General features: G+C 36.7%; 2 protein-coding genes across 3 annotated transcripts; both read right to left on the bottom strand.

Moving 5' to 3' along the window:
- Positions 1-2,051: 2,051 nt before the first annotated feature.
- LOC108103400 (sodium/potassium-transporting ATPase subunit beta-2) lies at positions 2,052-12,474 on the bottom strand. Of its 2 annotated transcripts, XM_017208857.2 has the most exons (9): positions 12,309-12,474; positions 9,903-10,341; positions 5,249-5,389; positions 4,788-4,907; positions 4,211-4,216; positions 3,901-4,067; positions 3,733-3,843; positions 3,484-3,649; positions 2,052-2,611 (listed from the first exon to the last, which is right to left on the bottom strand). In XM_017208857.2, the coding sequence occupies exons 2-9, from the start codon at positions 10,027-10,029 to the stop codon at positions 2,508-2,510; spliced, it is 942 nt and encodes a 313-aa protein (XP_017064346.1). In that variant the 5' UTR covers positions 10,030-10,341; positions 12,309-12,474; the 3' UTR covers positions 2,052-2,507. The 2 variants fall into 2 exon arrangements, with proteins under 2 accessions (XP_017064346.1, XP_017064347.1); XM_017208858.2 differs by lacking the exon at positions 4,211-4,216 and having other exon boundaries at positions 12,309-12,473.
- A 2,699-nt stretch (positions 12,475-15,173) lies between these two features.
- LOC108103413 (cytosolic 10-formyltetrahydrofolate dehydrogenase) lies at positions 15,174-19,412 on the bottom strand. The gene is made up of 3 exons (XM_017208871.2): positions 19,268-19,412; positions 16,417-18,522; positions 15,174-15,942 (listed from the first exon to the last, which is right to left on the bottom strand). Exons 1-3 carry the CDS (start codon positions 19,271-19,273, stop codon positions 15,313-15,315), a joined length of 2,742 nt encoding a protein of 913 aa, XP_017064360.1. The 5' UTR covers positions 19,274-19,412; the 3' UTR covers positions 15,174-15,312.
- Positions 19,413-19,437: the final 25 nt, after the last annotated feature.

Below are 19,437 nucleotides of genomic sequence, written 5' to 3'. Positions count from 1 at the left end.
TTAAATTGTGTGCTAGTAGTTACCGCTAGTGAAGAGTTTAAAGTGTTTAAAGCAATTTGTAATTATATAAAATATATATATATATATATATCAATATTTACCTTTATATATATCTATATAAATTTTATACATACATGTATATAAATTATCTAACAACCGCTGGCAGGCGTATCCAATCTAGAATCAAAATCTAATCAAAATACATTCTTAATTGAATTTTTTTAGCTATAGGGTCAAACATTTACTTGGCAGTTCTTTTGAAATATTTTTATGTGTTTACTATATCTGGTTATATATCATGGAAAATATTTTTTTGTTTCATTAACAAGATCTCTTTTACCCTAGATAACCTATTAATATTTATCGGCGGTTTTAAGGGAACACACTTTGCCGGGAAAAAAATCAAGACTAATTTTGTGCGTGAAAACTTGAGATGAAAATAACGGAAGTAAAGTAACGCAATTTGAACTCTGCCAACGGTTACTTGGACATTAAAGAACCTTTCTTGCTAGTGATCTCCCAACAGATATTTTATGTACTCATTTCTGACAATTTTGCTGTAATTTTATTATACTACTTAACTAATTACCGTCATTTTATAATTTATTAAGCTTAGTTTTAGGAAAACATGCAATAGCAAAGATTTAAGAAAACAATTTTTTTTATATTTTCTCGGGCTGCTTTCAATAACTTAAACTGGTTAAAACTAATTTAACATATTTAGGCCAGACAGATCTTTTAAAAAGTATAAGGATGTACGAAAAAAATTCGTTAAGAAAAGTGGACAAGAATTAAGTTTTCCCCATCTGTGGTTGAAACAGAAACCTTTCCATCATAATTGAAAACATTTATTGTTAAGGTATGCACTTTTTCATATTACAACACTTTTATTTGATCTTTAACTTTTTTTTTATTTTTTTTAGCCAACCCCTATAGCATATTTCTGGCTCTTCACCTTACAATACTCTTAGAAGATACATTAGTTAAAGTGGATGGAAAAGGGGATAATTATTAAGCTTTTGCTATGCCTTTTGCAACCTTTTTTGTCTTCATTTAACTTTTGGGAAAATAGAGAGCTCAAATATTTTTTATCATATTCCGCCTGGATTAAACACAAAAAAAAATTTTATAATATTTAAATTTTAGATGGACTGTTGGGAAAATAATAAAAAGGCTTTGGGACTGCACTTGGTATTTATACCCATTACACGTTTTTGATTCCCTTTGTTGGTTCGCTGTAAAGCATATGATGGAAACGGAGTTAGTTTATCGTTAAAACAAGTTGGATTTATTTATATTATTGTTGTGGTGTTGTGTACATAATATTTATAATTTTATATGCTTCTCATTTTTATTGTATATTTTTTCTTTTTAGCTTTATTTAATTTATTTAAATTAGATATTTCCATGCGATCTACCCAATAATGATCTTGGATTTGGGATTTTCAATAATAAGTGAAGAGTAATAATTTTAAATATATCTCAGTTTTCGTTTTGTGTTCATCCAGTTATGCCTTTTTATTAAGTTGCCGAGCCTCAGTTGCCGTTTGCAGATTTTTAAATTTTTTTTATTCAAGAATCCAAAATTTAAGTTGTTTTGCTTTGTTAATAAATAAATAAAGTATTTAAACAAATGAGGGACCTATGTTTATAAGGTTTTAATATGTGAAAATGCTTGGCTCTGCTTAAACTAAATAGCGTAACAAAATAATTTTTCGGGACTCTAGACAATACACATTTGTATTTCAGAATTTGTTTTTCGAAAAACAGCAGAATAGAGTGGTTTATATCAAGTTTTATTTGTAAACATAAATGTTTTTGTTTACTTTTCCTTCTATGACAAATTATATATTTATATATTTATTTTTTATGTAAAATATATATCAATTGTCATACATAAGCACTTCAACTTATTATGGTCATCACTTAAGGACAATTGATGCTTTGCATTTTAAAGAGTTTTTCGCTGTTCATTGTCGTTTATATTTTTGATAAAACTCCTCTTTTGCAAATAACACTAAAACCAATAAGAATAGCGTACGAAAATGTGGTTTTTGTTTTAAAAGTTTATTTCTGAACTAATATGCTTGTTGTCTAAATTATGAACTAAATAAAACTGTCCTAAAAATAAGGTGTTTGTGTGATTTTGTGTGGGGTGTTCTTTATTTAGCGTTGGGTAAGTTTTTATTTTCTTTAGCTTTTTATTTTGCTTTATAGGGCTAGTTTTTGTAATTTTTATGTTTTTCATTTTGTTCTGGTAGCTTCTTTTTTAATTTTGTCTTTGGTTGCTGCTGTATCTCGCATGTTTTTTCTTGCAATAACTAATTGTTTATGCATTGCTACACTTTTCTTGTTTCTATTTTGCTTGTGGGTTTTGTTGCTCTTTTGTTTCTATACTTCTTTCTTTTCTTTTACTTCAATTTCTCTTCGATTTCGCGATATCCGCTGCTTTGATACTGCCGATCTGCCGATCCCTTCTCACCGTTGTCATTTTCATAACGTGTTTCTTAATCAACCATCAACTCGAAGTGAACGGATCCTCTTCTGTCTGAACGGTCGTGGTTGATGTTACGGGCCCAAGCTTTACATTCAATGTTGATCAAAACGCCGGCTGAAATATAACAAATGTATTTTTAACATCCTGTACATCTTCAAAGGCACACAATTATACCCGTTACTTGCTACCCGCTTCCGACCCATGAAATTAAATTACACTGAAAGTAACAAGTACAAGTCCGACCGACAGAGCTTAAAGCCTAAAGGGTTGTTGGTAAAACACATTCAGGATTTCCAATACGATTACATCAAAATGAACCTAACTTGACCTCACTTTAACAGGGCGAAATAAGAAAATAAATATGTGCTATCCCAATACCGAAGAACATTTTAATTGTTAGCGACCCCTTTATCTAAACAGTTATAATCCGAATAAAGTGCTTTGAAAGTTGAGGCACAGGATGCACATTGCGTTTCACATCAGAACTACTTTCTTTAAATTTATTGTGCCGCATGTTTCGGGTTTTGCGTGCACCACTGCTTTGTGTGTTGTGTTCCGCTCAGGTAACAACAATGGCTGATGAGCGCCAGATCTTTAACTCGGTCACAGCTTATACTCATTTTTCTAGCTCTTTTATGTATGAATAGACATATCCGCCCTTCCACGTGAAAGAACAATAAGAGGCAAAGTAACCCCAAGCCGGTTTACCTACCACCTAATAAAGTTAGGTTCGCTTAATTAAAATTTATTGTTTATAAACACAAATCAATTCTGTTAATTACTGAGCCTTAAAAAAATATTTTTTATAATTACCCCATCGGACTAATAACCATATTTTTTTAACACCGCCTGGTTTAATCCAGGTCACTACTACGCACTTATTAGAATTGTGACCTAATAAACAAAAGTTGAGATTTTGTGAAAAAATCAGATTTTGATGTGTAAAACGAAATAGGAGATAGGAGAGAATGGGAGATTATACTTACTTTCAACGGTGAATTGAACAGCAACAATGGGCGGTATGTATCCCTGAATATTTTTGAAGGGAAAGTAGTAACGAGGGAAACCCATGCGTGGATAGTAATCACGTGCTTTAATGTTCTCGACATCGGCGGGATTTTCACCCTCACAGGAGACCCAAACTACATTTGTCTAAGAGCAGAATCAGAGAGAGAAAATTTATAATTTTATTGTTTTAGATTGGCTTATTATTGATATATTCTTTCCTAGCTTACTTCATTGGGCCGAAGGCTTTGCTTTTCTTTAATGTGCTGCTTCAGTTCCTCCGGCATATGATCTGGTAAGGTTTTCGAATCATTGTAAATTTCTGGTATCCAATTGTAAATCTGAAAATGTTAAATGTTAAAAATTTGTAGATAGGTCTAGCAAATGAAGTCGCTCACCTTGTTCAACTTTAGGAATATACAGGGCCTGGCCACGTTATAGCCAAAGTTGTTTTCAGCTGTACATGGTGCGAAGCTGGATACCTCAATGCCGCAGACTTTGTCTTCCTTTGGAGGCTGCTCGAAGCTGCAATTTACTTGATTCTGCTTCTCAAGATCCTCGTAAGCTATGAACATTATATAACCATTAACGCGATCGTTTGGGTTAGGATTTTAACAAAAGGTAAAGTCTATTTTGGCATTTAGTTTTGTGTTTTGCATAGCAATATGTCGGTCTATTAGATTTTAGGTAGAGACAACAATAACTTACTGTGATCTTTTTAGAAGAATGTCAAAAATCAAAATGTTATATTAACAAAATTTAAAATCATTTAATAGTATAGCTTCGAGTGCCGAAGCTTACCATGATCTTCCATATACAAAATACAGAATACATATATAAATTTATACTACAAACAGAACATGGCAGACTCAGCTCTATTTCAGACAAGAAATAGCTCAGCAATTTAGAAAATAAATCTTATATTTATTTATATTAATACTGATCGAAATTAGTTCATTTGGACATGACAACGACGAAAGATTAGTTTATAAGAATTGCATATTACAACCCAAGTTCAAGTCCGTCAACATATTCTTAATATTATTGTCTGTAAATGTACAAAAAAATCAAATCGACACTTTCCATGCTTTGATAATGGTCTGATTTAATTTCATAAACATATTCCGGCTAAGAAAAGGCAAACATTTGCGCGTTAAAGTTTTATATTTTATCCAATTGTTAATAAATTATATAAAACAATTTTGAAAAATGTCAACTTTACAATGAAGTAAATTAGCTGTCAAGAAATATATTTTAATTTTAAAATAAAAATATATATACTTACATTTCAGGAAACGAGAGGTCTCGTCTACCCAGTATTTGTAGTTGTCCTTCTTAGACGATTCGTACCAAACTAATGTGCTCTCAACATTCGCTTCTGGGGGCATTGGTCGGAAGCCGAGACCTATTGTGAAGGGAACATAAAAGGAAGGAGGGGTAAGCCTTAAAAGATGACTTTCGAAAAGTTTCAACATCAGTTAAAATGTTTAGTACTCGTATCCATATTTTTTGAACTCTTCGTAATTCTTGCTTAATCTTGAAACTGCGGTAAGCTAAAGTTATAAATCGTTGCAGTTAAAACCAAAATGTTAAATGTTATAAATATATTTAGCAGTTTAAATTAATTTCTTATATTTAAATTATTGAATACTGAGAAGAGGGAGAGCTGAATCGAGTGCCGCGACTGTCATCTACTCTGCAGATATCTTTTTCTTCAACTCTTTTGACTTTGTTTCTGATACAAACCTGGGTTGGATCCAATCAAACCATTATCAAGCATCCATTTTGGCTTTTCATTGTCCAGCGTTTGATAAAATACCGTAAAAATGGCAGCAAAGAATCCGGTTAACGCCGCATAAAATATTATGTAGAACAGAAGAATTTTTGCTAAAAAGATTTAAAATATGAATAATAATTAGGTAATGTCATAAGGGTTAGGCTTATTTTCCAAGCTTCATCAATTAAGTGGTTTGTCCTTTTTGTTATAAGACATTTTCAGCTTGTGTACTTTATATTTTTCTAGTTCCTATTTTTAAGCACAGCTAGGTTTAAGTTAAGCCCTTGCAAACTGTTAATCCCTTAATAGAAATTTGTTAATATTAAAGTAAAGTAAATAATAGGATATATAATATCATTAAATTAATTTTTTCTAAATGGAATTTTAACTAATTTGATTATATCACCCACATTATTGTATCAGTTTCTCATTACTGTGAGCTGTCTTTTAAAAACATATTTTAAGTACGTTAGCGTCAGGGTCAAGTCTAATAGAGGCAAGAAAGAGCCCCAATCATGCATTATTTCTTTCAAATTTACGTTGACTTCAAGAGGCAAATTTGCTGGACATAAATTCTCATTCAGTTATTCTTACGGGATGTGAGATGCTCGTGTATTTCCGATCATAATCTAGATTAATTGACGCAAATAGATTAATGTACATCATTCATTAAATCGTGCAAATGTGTTGGATCGTGGGAAAAAGTGAAAAGTTGACTTTAGCAATGTTTAATTAATAGTCAACGAAAATTCTGCTTGAAAAAAATTAATTATAATAAATATTGAAGGAAGGATAGTATGCTTGAAAACTGAGAAGTGAATGCCGCATAAAAAGATCTAAGAAAAAAAATAAATTGGTTAACTTGCTAAATATAACTTTTGCGCACAATAGAATAAATATACCATCAATGAATTTTACTTAATAAAATCTTTTTGGGAGACTGACTAAAGGTGATTATAAATAATTCTATTTATAAAAGCATTCTATAAAATTTCGGACTACGACAGGTATGGGATATTAATCCAGCCGCGAGATTTAATAAATAAAACAAGAGGAAACGCTATAGTCGAGTGCCGCGACTATAAGATACCCTTTACTGTTTTACACAATTTAAAAATATTATTTTGCTAGTGGAAATTCACAAGGCACCACCTATTGTCAGAGGAAGCATGTTGAGTATGCTTATAGTGACGTCACTGCCCATGTAGGGCCTTATAACCTTAATTTCTTCATAAATAGGGAAATAATGTTCCGATTTAAAAAACGAAGGTATTCATAATAATATTAAAGACGCCACAGTTTTCCGTGGTTTGTGGGCGTTAGAGTAGGCGTGGCCGGGTGCAACTTCGTGGAAAGTTGCAGAGGCATCTCTTAAATACGTATTCTTAAGCAAAATGTTGTAGCTTTTATAGTTTTCAAGATCTTTGCATTTTTCGTTTTTCGGGTTTTGTGGGCGTTAGAGTGGGCGTGGCTTGATCGGAAAAAAAGAATTCGCATTGGGAGCATCATAAAAACCTACATGCTAAATCTATCTCTTATAGTTACCGAGATTTCCGCATTTCTAGAAAATCCGAAAACCGGCTTTTGAGCCTTGTGGGCGTATAGGTGGGTGTGGTCGTACCACTATACCACTATAAGATGCGCTGGCAGCAAAAGATTATACGTACTGAATTTCAATTTTCTAGCTCTAATAGTTCCTGAGATTTCATCGGTTTTAGTTTTTCGCGATTTGTGGGCGTTAGAGTGGGCGTGGCAGGATACTGTAATACACTTGCGGTGCGTATGGACCTCAAGAATCTTTATGGTTAATCTCAACTTTGTATCTCTTATAGTTCCTGAGATCTCAACGTTCATACGGACAGACTGACAGACAGACGGACATGGCTCATTCGTCTTCGCTATTCATCCTGATCAAGAATATATATAATTTATAGGGTCGGAAACGCTTCCTTCTTCTTCTGTTACATACTTTTCAACGAATCTAGTATACCCTTTTACTCTACGAGTAACGGGTATAATAATAAAAAACATACATTATTTCAGAATCTTAACAATGCTGGAATGACTAGTCCTATCAATGTAACTTTCACTGTGTTCAATTAAAAAAACAAATTTGAGTGACCTCTAGAATATATTGAAAAAAATATACCATAAAAAATATATATTTTACTAATCACGATTATACGCCGAGACAATCTACCCTTATTTGTCTGTGTGAACATCGAAGACTGTAAGAGCTAGGGATTGGATTGAATATAAGGTCTAGCCATGTATATTCAAGTTTACTGCTTTTGTCTGTGCGGTTACACATTATTTTCAATAAGATTGCTTTCAGTTAGTTATTTTGGGCAACGATTTAGCACTTCCCAAAACCATTTAATTAATATTTGATATTTCCGTTTCCGACGTTCCGTTGACGATTAACTTGTGGGGCCTCTGTTTGTGTGTGAAAGCACCTGACAAGGACCACCTGGAACAATTGAAGCCGTTACGTGGCTCTCCCACCCTCTTGCGCTCTCAACTGCGCTCTCGGCTTCCAAACTTTTCTTTTCTTGAACTTTGACATTTCCATAGAGCTGCACTTTAGACTGCAAAATTGTAACAAAAGAAGAGCAGGAAAGTGGCACCTGCCAACAGTGGTGCTCTCTTAATCTCTCTCTTCTAGAGCTATTCGGCATTTTCGGTGCACTTTACTTTGAAGCAAAATTAAAATAGTTGAGCATGATAAAGGCAGCATTAGGTGGTGAGCTTTCTGTTCGTTTGATGATTCCACAGTGGAACAACAAAGTGAGTACATACTCTTATCATTAATTTTAAATAAATAAATAGGCCACCAAAAGATGTCGGTGCATAATAAATAAAGGACGTTGTTTAGCCGTCAGACGAGTTAGTCTAGACGGATTTCATTTTTAAATACTAATAGTGAGAAAATAATCTCCTCGTCTTGCAGATGAAAACTAGTATAACCTTTGAAACATAAATTCCTTCCAAATTCATTTTTGTTTCTGATGAAAAGGTTTTGCTCATTGGAGGGAAGGGAAAATATACTCTTTCTGCCGGTCTCTGCCCTCTACTAATTTACGCTTAATTTCTTTTAACGTAGTTGCAGCGGATGTCTTCTACTTTCAAATACCTAATCGGTTTTTGAATAGCGTTTTTAAAAACGTATTTAACACAATTTTTAAAATCATATTTTTTCTGCTGGCTGTTTTTATTGAAAGTAAAATTCCATCCTTAGGTTTACCAAGTAAAAGATTATGTAGTTTTAAGCTTCGATTGCTAATTGTGGTGCTATTCATTTTGAGGTTAACGTATTTAGCAGTTAGGCGTCTTTTGCTGAGTGTAATTTTTAGCAGATGGATGGCTAACTTTCGGGTGTCAGTGTAAATTGCTACGATTTTTTCCACTTAATTGCTTTACTGGTAGCCTCGTTCGCTGCGACGCAAGTTGATTTGAATAATTGAAATGCCAGATGAATGTATATTTTTTAAATTGCTTATACGTTTATTGCGGCAATTGATGATAGACTGGGATTCTGTTTGAACAAAGAGATTTGTATTGATTTACGATAAAAATACCTAGTCCTGTTATAGGCAGCAATTAGTGAATTTTACATTTTAAGTAACATCAGGAATACTTGCAACATACAATAAAACATCTTACTGTTTTTACAGTGTTCATTTGTTTAAGAGAAAAAGAACATGTGTACAGCTCAATTCAACGGAAGAAGCAGAACCGCATTTGCCCCTAAGTAGGTTGCACACAGAGGCAACCGGAACCCCTTCGTTCTCGCACCTCCCTAGCAAGGTAGTAAAGAAATTAATGCTATGAGGCTAGAATTGATTTTTTTGGGTATTTTATTCAACAAACCCGAATCGGGTAATTAAAATATTTATGTATATAAAAATGAATAATATAAACACTTATAAACATTTTGACATTTTCTTTAAGGTTCTTTAAATACCAAATTATTATTATTCAAATAAAGCAACTTTGCACTACAAGTTTTCATTAAATTTTAAATCCAACTGGTACACGTCCGAAATAATTATAACAAAAAATAGTTTTTTGGTACCTTAAATCAAGAATATGAAGTTATCTAAAAAGTCGATGAAGGGTTTTCATCCACTCGGTGCCATAAAAAGTGTTGGCCCATTTGCTTCTGACATGCCATGTACACACGATATTCAATGATTAGAATTTCTTTCGCAATTATTATGTGACATGCACCTAAACTCTGGGTTTTATATCTTTGTAGGGATCCAATTACGCAATCAATGAATAACGCACTGTAACGTACGATAAATTTAGGCAGTAGTTTAATAATAATTAATAATTTATGAATTTATGTCGTTTAAACTGATCACGCCCTAGGCCTGGGTTTCTATCAGAATCATCCATTCTTATAAAAAATGCTTATGATGTACTTGTAAACTTGTTGATTTAATTTAAACGAATAAGTTTTTTTTATAATTTTGCAATCAAGAGGATAAACCATGACGGGTATGAAAACAACCTCAATAGCGATTGATTGCAATAAAAATGCCAAAAACAATTCTTCACATTAAACCAATTTCATTGATGTTTGCTTCGAGTTCTAGGTGATTATGTACGTGTACTTACCCCAACTGGAACCGGTACGTCCAAGGCATTGGCTAGTTTCACTGTTCCATAGGAATTTTTTGAAACCCTCCCACTTTCCCATTTTTACCGGCGGTGCGTAGTATTCACCAATTTTTTTATCGGCCATTTTAGTGCTTTTTCCGCTTTTGCTTTAACTTGGATTTATTTATTCGTCTTGTCACTCGGGTCGTACAAGGGTGTTTTATCTATGAAGCGAGTTCTTTTAAACAATTTGTTAGGTGCAGTTCCTTTTATGTTATGGATTAAGTTTAGGTTAACGCTTATTGGTTATTAATGTACTATATATTTTTAATTATATATATTTTGGTGTTTAATTTTTGTTGTTTTTTTCTTAATCAACTGCTTTGGTACATCATTTTTTTGTTTTTTTTTAATGTTTTGTAACAGTATTTTGTTAAGATTTGCGCTAGATTTGTTACTGAAAAGTAAAAAGATAAATTCCAATTAAGTTTTGTTTAAACAATTGTCAGTGAAAGGCCCCTGTCAAATAAGTTGGTTTTGTTTTCTGCTTTGTAATGAACACCAAGTACAATAGAATTTTATTGATTTTCTTTTATGTAAGAGTAGCCTCATCTTTACCGGAGTGTTTTTCTCAGTAATTGACATTTCTGAATTAATCAATTCTTATATGAAATATGTCTTCATTTAGTTTTGCGATACTTAGCTTTTCGCTTTTTATCCATATAGCTTTTGTAATTGGCCGCGATTCGGCGTATTCCTCTTAAATACTTATAGATAATTTGTTCCCTAAACCAACAGATTTCATGCTTCCGGCTCTATAGACCCTAATTACACTTTATCAAAGAATTTCTTGAATATTTTAATACATTTTTACAACTATATTTACTTAAACAATATGAGCTCACTAGCGAAAAATAAATTGAAGTCACCTCTGCCGTTTTTGGTCACACGCTCTGCCAACTGTTATGTAATCTTAATTGTGGAAAAAAGCATCGGCAGCCAAGCAGCTATGAGCATGCGCCGGGGCACGAAGGGAGCAAAAATGCGTTGAAGAGAACGCAACTGGAATTAAAATCCACTTTCTTGGAAGGTTATTTGTGCCCCTTCTGGGGGCAGGGGTTAGGGCAGGGTTCCAAGCCATGAAATTTGACAGCTGGGCTCCAGCCAACAAGGAGATTTCGGAGGGGGATGGCGTGTAGCCGCTGGGCTCAGTGCAAATTCGATGTTAGAAACCGCCGGGAATTACTTTGCAGTATTGCAACCCCGTTTAGCTGACGCCCAAAGGTAGCAACACAGTTCTTGGAATCAATTCCGGACAATGCGGACTCTTAGTTGCGGCTGGGGCTTCGGACAAAAATACCAGTTCGGAGGCTTCCTGACGATGTAGATTACGCCATAGGATGATGTTGATTACCACAGGAGTCTCGTCCTGGATCAGTTCTCTTTTTCCATGGAAAGATTGGCACCACAAATCTCTTGCCGTGACTTACATTTTCTTCTGTAGCTGGCAACGCCGCTGCCAACGTCGCTGTCTTTCACGGCGCTCATTGCGCAACGCGCCCGACTCGATTCGGCTCTGATTCAGCTTTTGCCTTTGCCTTTGGTTCTATTTCTGTTTCTACGGCTTTGCTGCCTTTGGCTGAGTGTGGTGGGTGGTTCAACGGGGGTGTGAGTCTATATGTGAATGCCTAGCCTAGTAAAGGCCAAGCGCACAAATGTAGGCAACGCCAAGCCCTCTCCCTCACAAACACAGAGGCACAATGCTGTGGTTGGGGATACACAAATAGGTATTTCATTCCCTTATGGAGCTTAGGGCAATTTCCCTAGTTATTCGGATCTGCATTTCAATTCTTAAAAATCGATAGCACTACCAATCCCAACTTAAGCAAATCGTCCTTGACCAGTGGGCACCGTAATTAACACCATTCGGCTAAAACCTTTTCAAATGCACTCGCTATTCTATAAGGAATATTCACTTCCACTACTGGCGCTTCTAAGCTTCCATTATTAATATCTTATTCACTCACTCTCACACACGAACACTTAATTTTACTAGTTTTTTGATTCGCTTTTGTCCTCGTTGTTTTTGTTGTTGTAGACAGCTAGGAAAAAATCGAATTTCAGTATGTATATAAGTTTTACAAGGATATCTGTGCTGCTGTCGCAGTGTCCTCATTGCAGTCGTCGACGTAATCAATGAAAATTTTTTCTTGGCACGACGACTTTTCTCCTTCCTATTTGATTATAGCTAAAATTATTGGGCACTTGGTTCGATTCGCATATGATACTTTTAATACGTTTATTTCAATCACTGTCTGCCGAGCACATCGATAACTTTATTTGTTTAATTTTATGTTTGTGGATTTTTATGTAACCAGCTATTTGTGGGAATGTGTAGGACTGATATTGGAATGACACACATACAGAATGGATTTTCTTTCGCCTTCAAACGCTCTCCCTCTACGCAGACTTGTACATAATAGCTCCAGATATAGTGGTATATATATAAATATATATATATCTATATGCCGTTAATCCGCCAGCAAGTGCGAGTAGCAACCGTCCACAGTTAAAACGCCAATGATAGTGCCTTCGTTGCCACAGCTTGCAGCTGCCCTATCGGTAAAGGTTCGGCTCGCCTTTGCGTTCGGCTCCGGCCAACTTCGTCGGTTTTGCGCGTGGGGCGAAAAACGGCAACTCTCCTAAGCTTTTGTTTGACGCTGAGCTTTCTGCTCAGCTGAGAGGTATGCGACTAAGCGCTGGAATAGCTAGCTGTGGAACTTTGTGTAGGCGGCGTGGGTGAAGAGTAAAGAGTGGTGCATTCCGGGGGCCAAGAATTTAGATACTTTTGTGACGTGCCGTTCATTTCTCCCAATGACTCTAAAACCGTGAGAGTGCCTTCGTTCCATCTTAGCTTTTATTTTCCCAACAAGCCTATACGTGAAGATATAAGGACACTTTTTAAACGGAACACCACTTCAGGACTATTAACAGCGAATAATCAAATAAATGTAAAGCAGAAGAGCACTAAAAATAAGCTTACAAGCTTACAAGTTTGTACTTTCTTAGCACTCCCTCTCTGATTTTTGACAACCATTTTAATAGTTTAACGACTAAGTTACTGGTAGAAAAGTATATATTATGTTCGTGAAAAAGTATCTAAAAGGAAGTATAATCTTCTACCCTATTCTCGATTAGGTGTAGCAGATAAGTCGATCTTGAAATACGAAATTAAGAAGGACCTACTATAAAGATTTCCATTGACAATATTGGAAATTGCAAATTAACTGGTAAGCTTACAGGGACGTACAAGATCGACAATCACTTCGCTCTCAATCACTAAAAGCTCACTAAGCCCTGAGTTCCGGGAGTAAAAAATTGTTTTCAAACAACGCTGAGCACAATAGAGTTTAAAGAAGAAAAAAATTAAACTCCGTCGGAAGTTTATTTGGTCTATTAAGGGACGACTACGAGATAATTGTAATGATACGAACCGGCGTAGTCATACTTTCCCGGAAGGTGGACCTTAAAGATTGGATGCTGCAGCATTAAAACGATTAGCGGAAAAAATAGAAATGAAAACGACGATGAAAAAGTGACGCTCTGTCTTGCCATAGCTTTCAATCTAGAGGTTTCAATTTTTCACATATAAATTTTTGTATGTTATAAATTTAATTTTATTTAGGCTTAGTAATGATTAGACATTATTCCGTAATAAAAACATTTAGGAACTATAAATTAATTAACTTTACTATAAAGTTACGAAGTTTTTTGCGGTATAAATAGATGTATTATGTCATGTCATGTACATGTCTAAGGTCAACTTATTTTGAATAAAACTAAATTAATGAAAATAGTGTGGAAAGGGTTCCGGGTTTTAATATCACCAAAAATCATTGGAGTTCGAATGTTAATGTTCCTCCAAAAGTTACTTGCACGACAGCTAGAGTTTCTGGTGCTAATCAAGTGCAGAATTTCTCTCCCCATCTAGCTCAAGCTCCTTTGAATGTTATGTGCGCGATTGACGACACGAACAAATTTCAATAGACGCAAAGCTTATCAGTAGTCCCAGAGCCATCCATGATGCCAAAGTTGACGAACTTTTAATTTTAGCGGCAAGTTTTTAAGTGCGGCTAATCAGCTTTGGTCATGCGCACTGATGCTAAGAGAAAGCTGCCTCAAGAGAGGCTCTCGTTTGGTCTGGTAATCAAATATTTATTGATTATTTTCGCTTCTGGGAGGTGTTTGGGCTCGAGTTATTTTTCAAGTAGCTGTTGGTTGTTTTGTCAAGTTAGAAAAAATAAAACGCAGCCAAGGAATAGTTAGTCCACAAAACATGCTTGGGTTTAACTCTTGTTTGTGAATGAAAAGGAGGTTTCATCATTATGTTGAGGTTTCAGATACAAAAGATTGCCTTTATTATGTTCTCAGTTCTTAATTAAAATGTCGTCATTATTTAGAGGACTAAGAAGATGCGCGCAAATAAATATAAGTCATTGCTTTGAGCAATATTTTTTTAGTCAGAGTTTGGTATTGCAGCTTAGGAGGCACTGTATGTTTTGATGGGTACTTTGGTAAAAGTCACGTGTCTGTATGGACAAAAACGTATCCTAAGAATAAAATAATATTATAGTAATATATTGGTTGAATTTTCCAAGTATGAAAATAACGCTGTGGTCGAATTCCCGGATTACTGATCGCATTCCTTATTTAACTATCATACTTTAATAATAATTGAGTTTTCGTTTCCAAACAAATACTCACTATTCCCAGAATTAACTATATGTACGCGGAAGTAGACTAAGATTTACAGCAGAAAATGTAGCCTTCTTGTTGTTGTTGTTTAGATATTCGTAATATTTAATTTACGGATTTGTAGGTATCGGCATAATATGGGAATTTTTTTTTCAAATGGAAGAAGAATTAGTTACATGCTTGGCATTTAAAAAATGGTTTAATAACCACAATTCGATAGCATCAACGGATGTACAAATTCGCTCAACGGATGTACAAATTCGCTCCCCCAAAAGGTGGAGAAATGGGTGCTTAGGGTCGTACCCACCGATCCATGAACTATTTAAGACATAAAATCTTCATATTATTATTTTAAGCTGTATGGCAGCAATTAGAGTGAAAAGTTACACATATTATAACAAGATTTGGCATTTTGACGTTAAAGATATTTTTGCTATACGTTCTTGCTTCGGTGGAACATCAAATAATATTGGTACGATACAGAGAAGATATTTGGTTTACTGTATGCATAAATTAAAAATACTAAAAATTATATTTTCAAACGAAAGGAAGCTTGTATTTAGGTTGTTTAATACGTTCATACATACATATATATAAAATAAAAAAAGAAAGTCTTATCATCCTTTGCAGAAACCCTTATCCGATTCAAATTTGTCTTCGTAACCTTAGTCTTTTAATATTCAACTGTCACGCACTTGGTTTTGAGATACTCGTTCAGCGCCTCTTGCCCCAGGTCCTTGCCATACCCGCTTTGCTTGAATCCCCCGAACGGCGCGGCCACGTCCGTTTTGTTGTATACGTTGATGAACACAGTGCCGGCCTCTATGCGATCTGCAAAGCTCAGCGCCTTGCCGATGTCCTTAGTGAAGACGCCACTGGCAAGGCCGTACTCCGTGCGATTGGCCCGCTGCATCAAGGAGTCTATGTCGCTGCCATTGAACTTGGATATGATCATGATGGGTCCAAAAGACTCCTCCTGCGCTATAAACATTTCGTCCGTGACATTCGTGAACACTGTGGGAGTGAAGAAATATCCTTTGAGATTCGGAACGCGTCCCCCTCCGTAAACTAGTTTCGCGCCTTCGGCGACGCCTCGTTGGCAGAACTCCAACAGCTTTTCAAAGTGGGCCTTGTGGTTCTGAGGCCCGTGAGCCGTTGACCGGTTGAGTGGGTCCCCGATGGTCATTGTGCGCAGATTCTTGAGGACGCGTCGGACAAATTCGTCATGGATCCGATCCTCCACAAAAAGCCGGCCAGCGGCGATGCAGTTTTCTCCCTTATTAAAGAATACCGAAGACATGCCCTGGATTAAAAAAAAATTGTTTAATTAATTTTAATCTTAAAATTGTTTAAGCTTTGTCTTCTTATACGTTAAGCCTTATTTTCGAATTTTCGGATTTTCTCGATTTTGTAGTCTTTTAACTATTTTAAATGTTTAAATGTGATATCTGCTGCTATCTATAAAAAAATGTTATCTTAGGGAAGTTTTGTCCGTATCCCTCAATTTTATCTCAGATTTTGATATTCTCTTGTAACTTGTATGACACGACCCGGTCTTTGGATGTTATTAAGGGATGCAGAAACTTCGAATTTCTTTCACTATACAGGGGTAAGTTTGAAGCGTCGGAAAATGCAATAAACCGAGAATCTTCAAAATTAAATAAAACTTTGTAGATTTATCGATAGGTTTAAGAGTCTTGAATAGAATATTAAGGTGCATATGACTGAAGGCCTATTTCTTAAATATTAAGAGAAGCATAAAAAGGGGCCTACTTACGTGTTTCACTGCTTTATCCATATCACAATCAGCGAATATGATCAGCGGACTCTTACCACCCAACTCCAGGGAGCACTTTTTGAGGTTCGAGTCTGCACAGGACTTCATTATGTGCTGGCCAACGGGCGTGGATCCTGTGAAACCAAGCTTCCGGACCAGTTTATGATCGGCCACTGCCTGGCCTGCATCTGATCCTTTACCTGGCAGAACATTGATTACGCCTGGTGGAAATCCGGCTCGGACAGCCAGCTCGGCAAACTTTAGGGCGGTTAGTGGGCAGGTCTGGGCGGGTTTGATTAGACATGTATTTCCCGCCGCAATGCAAGCGGCCATTTTCCATGAGAGCATCATCAAAGGGTAGTTCCAGGGCGTGATTAGCCCGCAGACTCCTATTGGCTCCTTGCGGGTGAAGGTCAGGACGTTATTCGGTCTCGCGGGGTTTACGGGGATCGTGCTACCATGAATTTTGTCGCACCATCCCGCAAAATAGCGCCACGCGTCAATGGACATGCCCACGTGGGTCTTAAGGGCTAGCGTGTAAACGGCCCCAGAGTCTACCGACTCAATGGTAGCCAGCTCCTCCTTATGCAGCTCCATGAGATCGGCCAGTTTAAGCATTAGCTGGCCTCGTTGCCTGGCCGTGACTTGCTTCCACGAACCATAAAAAGCAGAATGCGCTGCCTGCACTGCCTTGTTCACATCGCCAGCGGAAGCGCAGGCCACCTTGCAGATCACTTCCTCATTGGTCGGATTAACAATGTCTAAAGTGCGTTGCGCTTCTGCGTCGACAAACTCGCCGTTGATAAATAGTTGCGTGGGCACTCGGATCTCCCTTTTGTTGGCTCTCAGTGTGAATCCCTCAAAGTTTACCAGCTGGTCACCGGAACCTTCGCTGCCCTGGCGAAGAATCTTCACCAGCTGGCCAAAGAACTCTTCAAATACAGGTGCCATGAAAACATGCTCGTTGTCCAGCGGCACATCAAATGCTTCTTTGACCTCCTCTACTAAACGAACTACATCCATTGAGCCTGCGCCAGCTGCAAAAAAATCGGTCGAGGACTCGATTTGTTCCTTGAGTATCGCTTGCCAAATTTCGGCTAGCAATGTTTGTTTAGCCAACTCAACCTCGCTGAAATCAGTGATAGGCTGCAGTGCGGTCTGTTTGAACCATTCGCTCGCACTAATCACCTTGGAGCCACGCTTGATGCGGCGAATGTTGACGAATTCACCGTCGGTTCCCTCGATTAGAAGACCACCACTGTGGATCCAGGCCGGCTTGGTCAGACCCTTTAAATGCAGGGCCTGTCCATTTGAAATAGGTCCTGCGGTGTACAGATGAGCTCCAAATAGACGAATCTGTTCCTCTGTGCCATCCTCCTGTACTACAGTGGCAATGGCTCCAGGAACTGAGTCAAGTCCCCGGACAAAGTTCCAAATTTTTAATGCGGAGTTATTCAGGTTGATCACCTGGTTTTCCGACTTGAACATGGCGGGGTCATAAGTGGCTCCCACCTCCGTCTGGATAATTTTAGGCGCTGTTCCTCTGGCCACCATGTCCACGGCGACACCCATGGCCTTTACACCTTCGGGATACAGAAAGCGCTTGTATATAGTGTCTAGCGTGTCCGTGGGTTCTAGGTTCGTCTGCCGGGTCAGCAACAGAGGCCCGGTGTCCAGACCATCGTCCGCCCAGAAGATACTGAATCCGGCCACCTCGTCGCCCTCGATCAGTGTCCATGATATTGCACTGGCTCCGCGGTGGCGTGGCAGTATGGATGGGTGGTAGCAGATGCTGCCAAGTGGTGCACCGTCAATCACCTCCATGGGAATAAATTGCGAGCAAAAGGGTAAAACATTTAGGGTAGCGCCCACCGACTTGTATTGTTCCAAGACATCGGGCAGAGCCACTCCTTTGCGACGCCAGATTGCAAACTTAAACACAGGTATTTTGTGGATGGCGGCAGTGGTAGCCAAAATGTCCTCACGGCTGCCCTTGTCAGGAATAGTAAAGACTCCAACAATCTGGATATTCGATTGCTCCAACAGCAGCTCTAAAACTTCTGCAGCAAAATTGCTCTGTCCAATGATGGCAACTCTTAGCTTTAACTAAAAAAACGATTTGCAATAGTAATTAATATAATAACTATATTTTTACTTATATGAATATTTTTACATTTCTAAAATACAAAAGCAAATATAGTAGGGTATCCTATGAAATCCTTACTGATCACTGATCACCAAATATATACGGGTGGCCCATGTAGGTATTATCGATTATTTTGGCTTTGTCATTTCGAATGTCATTGTCAATATGTTATGTAATTTAGTAGAACGTTTGCAATTTACGAAATGGTTAAGTTTACGCTCGAAGAAAATTGGGAAATATTGATATTTTTATAGTGATTTTAAAACGCAAATCTTCAGCCACGATATACAAGTAAATATGTACAGATTTGTAGGTATGTATGCACATAACAAACACCAATTTACGTTATAAAATACCCCTTAAAATCTTTAATTTATTTGACTTATTATTTTATTTTAGTTTAATTATGTTATTTTGTCGCAAGAAACGTAAATAAATGGGCACATTTCGCATGTCACACACAACACTGTCAATGCTTTCTAATGCTAACTAGTTTTAGCGATACCTTTTGAGTTAGGTATCGTTAAGGCATTCAAGTTGCCTCCGAACAATCTATCGGTGCGCAATGTCATTAACTGTGCTGCCGTCCACATTAATTTTACATATTATAAGTATTCAGGGAAAAGAGGTAAGAGAATTTTATAGAGAACACCTTCATTTTAATTTAATTAAAAGGTTCCACAAATCAATAACACTCATACTAACAGCCATAACAGGTGTCACTCCTTCAGCACACTTAAAATCAAAAATTATCCTTAGCAAAAGGTTTTTAAAAATGAACTTAGAAGACTTGGTATATTTCCTCTGAGTTACTTTTGCTGGGCCTCAAACTATCAACTGAAATCGTGTGAACAAATCGGGTCGTATTTATACCT

Source organism: Drosophila eugracilis, unplaced genomic scaffold (genome assembly GCF_018153835.1).
Source record: "Drosophila eugracilis isolate 14026-0451.02 unplaced genomic scaffold, ASM1815383v1 contig_2065, whole genome shotgun sequence".
Lineage (NCBI taxonomy): Eukaryota > Metazoa > Arthropoda > Insecta > Diptera > Drosophilidae > Drosophila > Drosophila eugracilis.
The sequence above is the reverse complement of the archived record's forward strand: the minus strand, read 5'-3'. Positions and strand labels throughout refer to the sequence as shown.